The 12961-nt window shown below is 38.4% G+C and overlaps 1 protein-coding gene across 1 annotated transcript in view; it reads left to right on the forward strand.

The window, feature by feature from the left end:
- Nucleotides 1-12961, forward strand: part of atp9b (ATPase phospholipid transporting 9B) — a 262556-nt gene that overhangs the window by 113331 nt on the left and 136264 nt on the right. The window contains exon 8 of the mRNA XM_048595728.1: nucleotides 1238-1318. Coding sequence (XP_048451685.1) covers nucleotides 1238-1318 — 81 coding nt within the window. The remainder of the gene's footprint in view (nucleotides 1-1237; nucleotides 1319-12961) is intronic.

The following is a 12961-nucleotide window of genomic DNA, read 5'->3' on the forward strand; positions in this document are numbered from 1 at the left end:
TGCTGCCTGGCCTGCTGTCTTCCTCCAGCTCCATACTGTGTCGTCTCTGACTCCAGCATCGGCAGTTCTTGCTATTTCTGTGTATGTGTTTGTTTTTTTCTGATTGTAATATGTAATATCATAGATTTGTCCAGCATGAAATATGGAACATGGTACTCAAGTTGCTTTTTTCTTCTTGTTTTTTGATCATTTTATCTCAGTTTTAACCTTTGTTTGTGTGACTTAATGTGCAGTCCATCTATCGGCCGCCCTGATGCTGGCTTGTTAAGGGTGTGTAGGCTTCCTCACTTCCCTACTGAGGTACCACTTAAATCGTCTTTGGTGGAATGTGTGTACAAAGTGATTAGGAATTTGGGGAAAAGTTCTGTGATGTGAACATCAAACTGTATTTGTCTTTTCGCAAACGTTTTGTTTTACACTATGCACAAGTTTTGTCTGATTCTCTATGAGGTAGTCATGGTAATCTCCTTCATGTTGAGTCTCATCAAAATTGAATATTACCAAAGTACACAAAAATAATTCGTTGTAGTAGAGGGTGGATTGCAACTGTGTGTGCTGTTGGTTTTAGGTGTGTGAATAAGCTACAATAAAGTTTTTAAAATGGTTTTTAACAAACACCTATCTTGGGATTATTTCATTTGATCAATTGGTAATATCTCAGTTATATTTTAAACTGGATAAATTGCAATACTTTGAGTTGTGATTCTTTATTTTGTTTTAATAACCCTTTGACTTACCAGTTGATTGTCTCTTTGAGTCATTTTTTGTGAAGAAATTGATTAACCATACAAATGTGTTCCATTTTGCTTAACTTGTTAAATACGAGGGTAGGATAAAACTTTCACAATTTTTGAAGTGTTAGACAAAAACGTCTTTGGTGCTAATACTACTGTAATTCTTGCATAAATGCTTTCTGTGAAAAGTACTTCCACACTTTCTAATACGTTTTTTTTATTTCTGCTTTGGAAAGTGAATTTATGCCCTGTATTACTCAATGCTAATTTTAAAACTCTGAAATTTTAATACAAAGTTACACTGTTCTTCATGAAGTAGTATATTTTGGCTTCAAATCCAAGCCTTTCTTTTAATACTTTAGAGAATGAAAGAACATTGTCATATCTAAATAAATATATTAAGTCAGCATTTCAAGAGAACCTCAATTTTACGTTTCCTCAATTTGAATAGAATATAAATATTCCCATTTTTAACTCTCCACCCTGTTTAATTTAATTTGCAGGATCTTTTTACAATTACTGCTCACGTTTATGCTCAGAAGCCACAAATGGACATTCATAGTTTTGAAGGGACCTTCACACGGGTAAGTTGGAAGCTCTTACAGCTTCACGCTTAATTTGCTTAAGAAACTGGAAGCTCAAAATAAATGTCATGTAATTCTAAATATTTGTTTTTATGTAATTAGTATTACTTTCCAATACATTTAGAGTTGAGTGCTACAGCTTTTAATTTTCTAATATTGTGTTTTCTTTAACCCTTAGCAATTTGAAGTAAAGCTGTTATTTCTGGGAAATATCACAGATTCTGATTCTTAATGCAAGGTTCTTTTGAGGTTGGATTGAAATAAACTTTTGCAGTGAGGAGAAAAATACAAACAAAACAGTTAACTAAGTAACTTTACAGAGTTCAGCATGAATGAACTGTCATCAGCGAAATAACTACTGTCCAATTTCTGGTAAAAGCAACAACAGTTTTGAATTTATATTAACCGTGGATTAGCAGTGACTGAAAACATGACTGTCTTTGTGGTATTGCTTTCTGTGCAATCGTTGTTTATTGGCTACATTCTTGGCCACACTCTAGGCTTAGCAAAGCAGTATTTCCTGTTCTGATTTCTTCTTCTTGCTCTGTAATTTGTATTTTCTTTTTCGAGAGGTTAACTCAGTTTTTAAGTTATCACTCCATTTTTGATTGTATCCAAGGTTTTGTTTACTGTAAGGATCAGCTTCAAATCAGATTATAAATGTTAGATCACTTTAAAAAAAAAAAAAAAAAGTTTGATTCTTTATATTGTGAGAGCTACAGCATAGCAGGCAGATTACTCCTTGGGGTAAAACATTGCCAAGTCTATCATATCACTTTATGGAAATAAAGTGCAAATCCATTACTTTGCACTTGAATTTAATGAGCAATCTGTTAGCTTGCAGTTACCTAACCATTAAATGAGAGAGTACTTCTGGAAGGAGTTTTTTACCTTTCACGTTGTGAAGTGATTTCGATCAGTTGTGGTTAGCTGATGCTTCATTGAGTGAAAATACTTGTTGCTTATTGAAATACATAGAAGTTATTTTGCTTGAACTTTGAAGACTTGTATTTTTATTAACTCAATTTCAATAACTCAATCAGTAATTTCAGGGCTCAGTGTTACAGATAACATTAAACTAAAAAAAGCATCTCAGTACAAAAGCACGTTCCTCAATTCTGACTAAATAGGGCACTGTTATACCCTCAACTTTTATATATAACTGGTTTTGGAACTGTTTATGAAATAGCTGTTTTGTGTGTTTTGCTGTAAGTCTGAAACTTTTTTCATATTGAGAACTTTAGGTCATTTAGTGATACAAAAGCTAATAATTTTCATGATAACATTGTTTCAAATTAGCTCATGTGAGAATGTTATAATGATATGCAACTTGAACATTTAATAGTTATAAATTCAGTTGCAATTTTCAGTGGGGTTTAACCAGGTTAAATTACCATCTAGTTCAAGTTGAATATTACAAATAGGTAATACTTAGATGCTAAATTTTGCTAAAATATAAATGCAAAATACTTCTATCCATCAGACTCTAAATTAGCTTGCAACTGATTTAATCTTGGATTTTCTTCAGATTGACTTCATTCTTCATTAAATCAGTGCTTCAGTTTGCAGACTTCACTGACCAAACGAGTTATTGATGTCATATTTAATTTGCAGTGAAAAACGTGATGAAAACTGAAGTTCCAGCTTGGCAAATTAAAGATAATTTGTGTATTGGGGTTAAATCATAATTTATTTTTGGTTTTACTTCATTTGAATTTGTACTTAATCTGGATAATGAAAACTTATTCTGTACCCATTGGTAATGTTTGTTAGAAATTAATACCAAAGAATTGCCCCCTCAACTCAATAGGTTTTCATCCTGTAATGAATCAATCACAACATACGTGTTGAGCATTAACATCTGTTCTAATGATTTTATATTTTTAGAGGAAGTTTCCACATAAGAGTATTGGAAATATTTTTGTTTGCATATTTGAATAGAACCACCAGCTCATTCAGATTCACATAAAATAGGTTTGCTACAGGATTTAGAGGAACATTGGCGTTTTTAAAAATAATAAAGCTAAAAATTAAGTTTTAAAGCAGTTGATTTTGGGAGCCTCAATAGTTTTGCTCACATTTATTTTCAAATTTATTTTGCAGTGTTTAAATTAAATTTGGAAGTCCTCAACATTGAAAATTTCTCAGTTGCTATCAGTTTAACAACATTTTACTCACATTGTCAAACCTGTATTGAAATATGCTAAAGGCATAATTTCTATATTGCTGAAAAGTACTCTTTTTGATGCTATTTGCCTTGTACTTGACGGCAATACAAGAAATACCATTGTAACACAACATTTGTATTGTATGAAAAGAGTGGTAATTGGTTTGGAAATGGACTATAATGGTAGAAGCATAGCCATAGAGAATGTACCAGTTAGATGATGACTGATATTTTTAAAAAATCTTGGTAGTTGCCTTTTTAAACCAGACACATTGACTCTGGTCAAGGCACTGTCCTAAGAAATGAACCAAACAATGATTGTAATCTGCTTTTGTTGAGTTAAAATGGTATGTGTACATGTTCTTTCTGTCTGCAAAAAGACAGGGTCCTATGTATTAATACATGTAGCTTCCAATGTGCGCAAGTGCATCATACTGTGAGCCTGACTGACAACCCTAAATTTTTGACAGCGTAATTCTTGACACTCTGGATTATTTAGCAAATGATGCCCACTCATAGTACTGCATCTACTATTGGACACTATGCTTTGAGCATTGCAAGCGTAGCTGAGTGGGTACTGGCACTAACTTTCTTGTTGCAAACAACTCAATGGATTTGCTGTATGGCACAATCCATAATAAATAAGGCATAATTAATGTATGTTGTAACTCATTCATAGGAATCAGTTATAAGAATTGCGTGTGGACTGTTTCAGTATTCTATTGTAAATTCGTTCACTAATGAAGGAATGAGATCTTTCTCTACCTCAGGCTGTCCCAATGTAGTTTTTCACTAAACAATTGTGAAATGTAATTCTTGTTATGATGAAGGGAATCACAGATGTAAATTTGCACAAGAAAGATCTTGCAAACAATGATGTGACAAGTTGCCAGATCATCAGAATGCATTAATTTTATTTGAAGGATAGATATTGACCAGGACATCAAAAGAGCCACCTTGCTCTTCAGGGAGTGCAATGGGATTTTTCACATGCAGACAGGGCCGTTCATTCCAAAGGACAGCCCCTCTGGGAGTATCGTGTGCTCTCAGTGCTGTACTATGTCACCCTGATTCTGCTCAAGTCCTAGAGAAGGACTTGAATTCACAGTCTCTGACTCTGTTAGAATGCTGCCGGTGAATCAGTGCTGACATAAGTGCACAGTGAAGTTTTGAACAGCTATCAAAATATTATGCCCAATGCAAAGATGACATTTTACCAGCGCATTTTACTAGGATTTTGCTATACCTATCACAGTATTTAAAAAAAACTTCCTTTAGAAAGAAGGTGACAAAATTGAGTTTTGCTGAAAGGGGGTACTTTTTTGTGTTGAAGCTTTTTGTCTTGCACTCGTCAGGGCATTCATAATAATACCAACTTTATAAAAGTTGATTTTCTTCTGCACAACAGGAAAATGCTGATTGATTGACAGGTGGACTCTGGTAGGTGTATTGCCGTGGAGAATGCACCAGTTAGTGTTGGTTGACAGTTAATAGCCAGCCTTTGTTTAGATTTCTAAATTTGTGCATTGCCCAGAGAAATGAACCAGTGAATGGCTATTTTGATGAATTAAAACAGACATAGTTCGTGTACATGTTATTTCTGTCCACAAAGAAGAGGACCCTATGTATTAATATAGGTATCTTGCAGTACATGCAAGTACACCATACTGCAAGCCTGACTAACCATCCTAAATTACAAGGTAGTGACTAATTAGAAAATTTCTTCAATTCATTTTACTTCAGTAGACCACTGCCAGGTGCTAGGTGTCTTGCAGTTTTCATAAAGTGGGGAAAAAAATTGCACTTGAATGAAAAGGGGGAAGGGTGACCCCAAGTATGTTCACGAAAACAATATTTTTAATTTGAGTCTTGTTTTATAACTTGGTTAATCGTAAATATCATACAATTTAATGCTGTATATTTTACTCAGAATGAGGAAAAAATGCTGTTTAATAATTTATTTAATTACTGCAAAGTTGTACCAAGCTGTAGTCAGATAGATTAACAGTGCAACTTGATCATGTGAAGTCTTTACCCCTTTCTATTCAAATGCCAGTGCTGTATTTTATAATCCTATGCAAAATCACTTGAAAATCCAATTTAAACGGTGCCCACTCAGTCTATAATAGTATCCCACATGACTGTGTTTAACATTCTGTCCTCTTGACATTGATGCACAAATGTTAATCCTTTTGCCACTATAGTAATCTTAAACAGTTTTTATTGCTGTCACTGCTCTTGGTTTAAAGAAGTCCAGTCTGGTATGTTTGGGGAGGGATGATTTTAATGTGAATTCCTTTCTTACCTACTCCACTCTGTGAAAGACTTCTCGTCTAAATATAGAGTTAACAATTGTGATCTGAGAGCAGCAAACACATCTGTGAGAGATGTGACCCAGAGGCAGTTCACTCTGTTTTATTCTTAACCAAAATAGATTTGTTTAGAAGGTGCATATTGTCAGTGTAAATATGGCAAGTTGAGTGAACTTTTGGCATGCTTTTTTGGAAGGTTTAGCACCTAGTGTCTATAACTTCTCTTCACTGCTCAGTGTGCCCTCTCAAAATTTGAAATCACCCTTTAAATCATTGAAAGTCTAATTTAGTGGAGTAATCCCAGATATGGGAGAGAAAGTCTAAGTAATCCTGTCAGTGTCTTTTAAATAAGAATTGTTAGTGTTCTTCAACCTTGTAGGACATCTAATCCAATTTCATCAGATCAAATGCCTTAAGACTACCAAATAGAGAGGGGGTTATGTGATGCTCGTGCTTTTGTTTGGTGTTTAATGAACAGAAGTGTCAGCAATCTGATGTGCAGTTCCTGTGAGTAACCCAGTGCTTAGGTGCCAGGTTTCAGCAGTGGTACCATAACTACAATGTTTGCTTTCAGTGCAACAGTGGTTATCTTAGTTTCATTTCAAAGAAGCTGGTAGGTGATCCTTCTCTTAATTCAACATATGGAAGCAAGCACCTTTTCTCTCATCATGCTATAGTCATTGAACTTGCCTCTGTGGTTCTTCAGCTCCTAATATCATGCCCATTTATGCAATCTTCCTACTCCCTACTCTGTTGAAATCGAAAGTCATTACACCGAATCCTCCTCATCAGCAGTGGATAAGGGCACAGACTTACAGTGGCTAACAAAAAAAAAAATGCAGAAGCCGCTACAATATAAATTTTCCACTCTGAGGGACCAGACTGGACGGGTCAATGGAAATAAAAAGTTCGGGTCGAGGGTCAACCTCACGGGTTTGCAACAAGTAGTGAGTCAGTGGATAATGAGGAGTGAATGTACACAATCTCCTCCTTTACTCACTGTTGCAGCATCTCAAAACTGCGATTCATCTCATTCTTCACCTTCAACATTTACATATTATTTTATAGAAAATACAACACAGAATCAGGACTTTTGATCTAACAAATCCATCCACTTTAGATCTTCCAGCTTTCATCATTCAACTCTAATTGGTATAACTCTCTATTCCCTTATCCCTTAAATGCTTATCAAGCCTCTTTTTAAAATCTGTGCTATTTGGCTCAACCGTTCCTTGTGATCGTGAATATTCCCTTCCTCTAATCTTCAGCCGCCTTAAACTTGAGATTTGTGCTAACGATCTGTTATTTATTGATTTGTTCTGTCTTCTAAATTCTTTTCCAGTGTATGCAATATCCTGCAGTATGAGCCTTTACGTCAGTCTTTCACATGAGTGTCTGGAGGTGGAAACAGGAAAATGTTTAAGGCTAAATTAGATAACATTTGTAATCTACAAGGGAGTCAAGTATTATGCAAAGGGACCGGCAGGGAAGTGGAGTTATGATCAATCAGATAATCCAGTCTAATTCAATGGTGGAACAGGTTCAATGGGTCATATAGCTTGCTCCTGTTTCTTCAATTCTTATGTCTTAATTTTATTTTTAGTGATCCTCTGCATCCATCAGAATGGCGAACACTAGGCAGAAATCATTCTGATAGTTGACTATATTAGTACTGATTTTCAAAAACCTTTAGAAAACACCACTAAAGTGAAATGCATTTTTAATTTAGAAAGTGAGTTGGAATTTTTGCCCAATTAAACTACTTTGTTGAGGTGGAATATATATACATTCTGACAATTTTATGGTATGCAGGGAGCTAGTAAACCTTCACCACTAGGACAAGAGTGTGAATGTCAATGAAAGTGTACACACTTTGTTACTACTACATGCTTTTGCTTTTAATATGATTAGTGATTGACTGGAAGTGTCTTAGACCATATGCCTTGAATTACTACAAGCGTGGGAGGTTTCTGTATACATTACAATTATATTTATGATTATTCCGACCTAGTTGGACATACATGAGTAATTTATAAAGAATAATGTAATAAAACAAACATCTTGTGCTCCGTGCAAATATATAGGTAACTTGGGTATGCTTTCCAATATAATGTTGAGTAGTGTCACCCGTGTTTAATTATAGTTTTATCTGACTTTAAACAAACAGTAAGGTATGTAAGGTACGTTACCCACAATTAAGAAATCAAGCAGTTCTGAATTACAAATCATTTCAATCTACAGTGCATGACTTTCAGATCAATACTGCAACATTACTTCGGCAAACCTGGATTGAAATGCACTCCGTGAAATCCCAACATATCAGGTGCACAATGGCTACAAACTGATCTCACTCCATAGTGAGGTCAGCCAATTTAAATATTTAGACAGCACTCCTAGTGAATGAGATGCTGGTAAGGCTCACTGGTTGAAGTGATGAAATATTGGATATCAGCCATTGTTAAAATTGTTACTGGTTATTCTTAATAGGTTTGTGTAGTTTTTTTTAATACCATGCAGGCTGTGCTAATAGAATAGTGTCCTCAAACAACGTGTGACTTCAAATTTATGCATTGACTTCTCTTGAAGCACTTGTTTCAAATAAGCACGGGGTGTATTGAGTGTTGTTAACTGTTCCATATTTATTGTGTAGTTTTCCCTGATACCGCATAGCAGTGTGTTCTTATGGTATGCACTGTCTGGAAATGTGGTGGAGGCACATTGAGTTGAGGCTTCCAAGAGAGCATTGGATGATTATTTGGATAGAAATACTGTGTAAGGGATATGAGGAAAGGCAGGAGATTGGCAATAAGTGTGCTTATCAAAGAGTTAACACAGCAACGATTGGTTGAATGGGCTCTTTCTGCATAACCCATTTCTCCACGATAGCCGGCACTTTACGATTGGCGTTTCTCCCGCCAAGTAACATCCTGTTGGACATCATTGATTTAAAAAAAAAGTTGAACATAACTTGGATCAGCATTTGTTGCTAGGTAAGATCAAAAATGAGCTGTTTGTGAAGTATGAGTCAATTCCTGACTCCCAAAGTTTTTAAGCACCTTTGAAGGCACAACTTAAAAGTGTAGTGGAGCAGTGTTCAGTTGTTTGGGGAGTGCAACTTTAAAACGTACGGCTAGTGACTTATGCATCAGTCAGCTTAACATTGATGATAGGAAACATGGACTTAACAGGGCTGATGTAGAAAGTTTTCTTTCCCCCCTTGTGGGAGAGTCTAGGCCCAGAGGCCAGAATCTCAGAATAAGGGGTTTCTCTTTTGAGATAGAAGTGAGGAGGAATTTATTTTCTCTGTTGTGAATTTGTGGAGTTTTTAACAAGGGTATTGAAGAGGTTCGGTTGTTAAGTACATTAAGTACATTTAAGACATTTTTAAGCAATAAGGGAATAGAGGATTATGAGGGAAAAGGTGGGAAATTAGAGTTCAGGATTATTAGATCAGCCATGATTTCATTGAGTGGCAGAGCAGTCTGAATGGGCTGTATTTGCTCCTATATCTTATGGTCTTATAGTATTCTTACTAGAGGTGAGAATGAAATAATCTCTGGAAATCTGAAATAAAGCAGTGCACACCTTTGCCTTGCTATATTATGCAATTATGCCGACCTTTGTTGAGGCTGTTCCCAATCTGGTTGACGCTGTGTAATTACAACATTGAAAAAATATTCTTATGAAGAGTTTGAAACTTAATCTGACTTCAGGCCCATGTACATCCAACAAACTTTTCTGAAATTCTTGCTCATGTTTAATAGATGTAACAAATCCCACAATTATCAAAAACACTTAATAACATTGTAAATGAAACAAGTTTCACAATTTTCTTTAAAAATTGCAAATTAGCCCTCTGTTCCAATGTTGATGGATCATTTAAGAAATTTCAGATGTGATTATGGTGGGAGGAGAAAACCACTTGGAAGGGGGAGATTGGCCATTAACTGCCTTGGAACATGCAACTGCAAAACTTCAACTCGTGCCCTTACTCACCCTCCTGACCCCAACTTTGGAAAGTCCTGGTATAAGTCTGTTTGAGGGGAAGTGAAATTAACATTTAAGGGAGAAAGAAATTGATGGTTACAGTGGTTCAATTAAATGGGAAAAAAATATTAGGAAGTTTGAATGGAGAAAAACACTGGTATAAACTGTTTAGGTTGAATGGCTGCTTCTGCATCATATATTTTGGGCCCATTCATCTTTCAGCTGCTTCATCAGTGACTTCCTTCCAACATAAAGTCAGAAATGTGGGTGTTCGCAGATGATTGCGCAGTGTTCAGCACCATTTGTCACTCTCGTGATACTAAAGTAGTCTTTGTCCATATGCAACAAGAACTAGCCAACATTCAGGCCCGGACTGATATGTGGCAGGTAATATTTGGGCGAAGCAATGACTGTCTCCAACAAGAGAGATTCTAATGATTGTCCCTTGACATTCAATAGCAGTGCCACTGCTGAATTCACAGTTAATCTCCTAGGGGTTATCATTGATTTGAAACTGATCTGCACCAGCTATATGAGAGCAGAGAGACGGGGGTTGGCCATTAACTTCTTCGTAACTTGTAACTACTTCGGAATTTGCAACCGCAAATTTCATGTACCCACTTGCTCTCCTCACAGAATTCCTGGCCATATGACTATTGTGATTACAAGTGCAGGTCAAAGGCTAGGAATTATGAGGTGTAACTCCCCTCTTGTCTCCCTGATGCCTGTCCACAATCTTAAAGGCACAAGTCAGGAGTCTGACGGAAGACGCGCCAAGTGCTCAAATAAAGCAACAGCCCTAATGCTTGACACCATCCAGGACAAAGCAGTGCACTTGATTGGCACCGCATCCAACTCCTTCAGTCTTCACTGTCTTTACAACTGCAAAGTGGCAGCAGTGTATACTATCTACAAAATGCACTGCAGTAACTAACCAAGATGACTCCTGGGCACTTTCAAAATCTACGGCCTGTACCATCTCAAAGGACAAAGACAGCAGATGCATTGGAACACCACCTGTATTTACGCCTCCAAACCAGTAGTGAGGACAAGGGGACCTGATCACGCTGTTGTGAGTGATGGGAAGTCACAAGGGCAGAAGCACAGGTGATAAGTTGGATGCGTTTGAGGGTCCTGTCGACCACAGCGGACGGGAAGCCACAGTTAAGAAAGAAGAAAACCATGTCAATAGTGCTGTTTTGGAAGGTGGCATCATCTGAACAGATATGACGTAGGCAAAGGAACTGGGAGAATGGGATGGAATCCTTGCACGACGTGGGGTGTGAAGAGCTGTAATGAAGGTAGCTATGGGAGTCAGTGGCTTTGTAGTGAATGGTAGTGGACAGTTCGTTCACTAAAATGGAGACTGAGAGGTCAAGGAAAAGAAGGGAAGTGTGGGAAATGGACCATGTGAAAGTTAGAGGGGTGGAAATTGAGGCAAAATGAACTAACTTTTCAAGTTTCATGTAGGAGCATAGAGCGGCAACAAAACAGTCGTCGATGTCTTGAAAAAAAGAGTTGTGGGGGGACGGCAATGTAGGACAGGAACAGGGATTGTTCCACGTACCCCACAAAAGGCAGACATAACGCACAACCATGTGGGTGCCCATAGCCACTCCTTTCACATGGCAGAAATGAGATGAATTAAAGGAGAAATTGTTCGGTGAGAGAACAAGTTCAGCTAAGTGGAGGAGATTGGTGGAGATTGGTCGAGGAAAAAGCTGAGAGCGCTCAGACCATCCTGGTGGGGAATGGAGGTGTAGAGGGATTGGACATCCATGATAAGTTTGAGGCAGTTAAGGTCAGGGAACTGGAAATTGTCTATGTGGCAGAGGGCATCAGAAGAATTACAGATGTAGGGGGGCAGGGTCTGGACAAGTGGAGAAAGGATAGTGTCAAGGGAGGAGGGAATGAGCTTGGTGGGGCAGGAACAGGCTAAAATGATGAGCTTACTGGGGCAGTCTAGTTTGTGGATTTTGAGGAGGAGGTAGAAGCGGGCTGTCCTGGATTGGGAAACAATACCACCTACTATCCCACCAGGATCCACATCCAGAAGATCATCAGATGCCATTTCCACCACCTCCAGCAAGATGCCACCACCAGACCCACATTCCCCTCCTCTCCCTTGTCCGCCTTCCGCAGGGACCGTTCCCTCCAAGACACCCTGGTCTACACTTCCTTCATCCCCAACACCTCCCCATAGCCCTACGGCCCCTTCTCCTGTAACTGGCGAAGGTGTAACACCTGCACATTTACCTCCTCCCTCCCCAGAATTGAAGGGCCCAAACATACCTTTCAGGTGAAGCAACACTTCACCTGCACTTCAAAAGAATCTAGTCTACTGCATTTGCTGCTCACAATGTGGTCTCCTCTACATTGGGGAAACGAAGCGTAGACTTGGCGACCGCTTCGCAGAACATCTACGTTCTGCTTGCAGAAAAGACGCTGAACTACCTGTTGCCTGCCACTTCAATGCATCACCTTGCTCCCTGGCCAACATCTCTGTCTCTGGCTTGCTACAGTGTTCCAGTGAAGCCCAACGCAAGCGGGAGGAACAACACCTCATTTTCCGCTTGGGGACCCTACAGCCCTCCGGACTCAATATTGAGTTCAATAGTTTTAGGGCCTAAACTCTCCCATGTCCCAGCCCCCCAGCCCCCCACCCCACACACCAGGCCTCGTTACCACATAGCCTTCCATTACACACCCCCTGTTGTTAGTCACTAACAGTCCCCATTAACAACTACTCACCCTCCCAGCCTGATTGTTAGTGACTCCTTTGTCTGTCCAACTGTGTTTCTCTCTCTTTGGGCTCTATCCTATCGTTTACTCCCTACCCCAGCCATCTCCCTATTTCGTGCACATAAACTGATGTTTTCCCAGCCACAATCAGTTCTGAGTAAGGGTCACCGGACCCGAAACGTTAACTCTGTTTTCTCCTTCACAGATGCTGCCAGACCTGCTGAGCTTTTCCAGCAACTTTGTTTTTGTTCCTGATTTACAGCATTGCAGTTCTTTTGGTTTTTATTTGGGAAACAGTAAGGCTGGAGACAGTGGGGGGGAAGCTGTCCAGACGCAATGAGGTCAGTGACAGCCCTGACAACAATAGCTTGATGTTCAGATATGGAATCATGGTCCTAGGGACGTAGGAAGAAGTGTTGGTGGAAGCCTCCGCAA

This window comes from Rhincodon typus, chromosome 4 (genome assembly GCF_021869965.1).
Source record: "Rhincodon typus isolate 14 chromosome 4, sRhiTyp1.1, whole genome shotgun sequence".
Lineage (NCBI taxonomy): Eukaryota > Metazoa > Chordata > Chondrichthyes > Orectolobiformes > Rhincodontidae > Rhincodon > Rhincodon typus.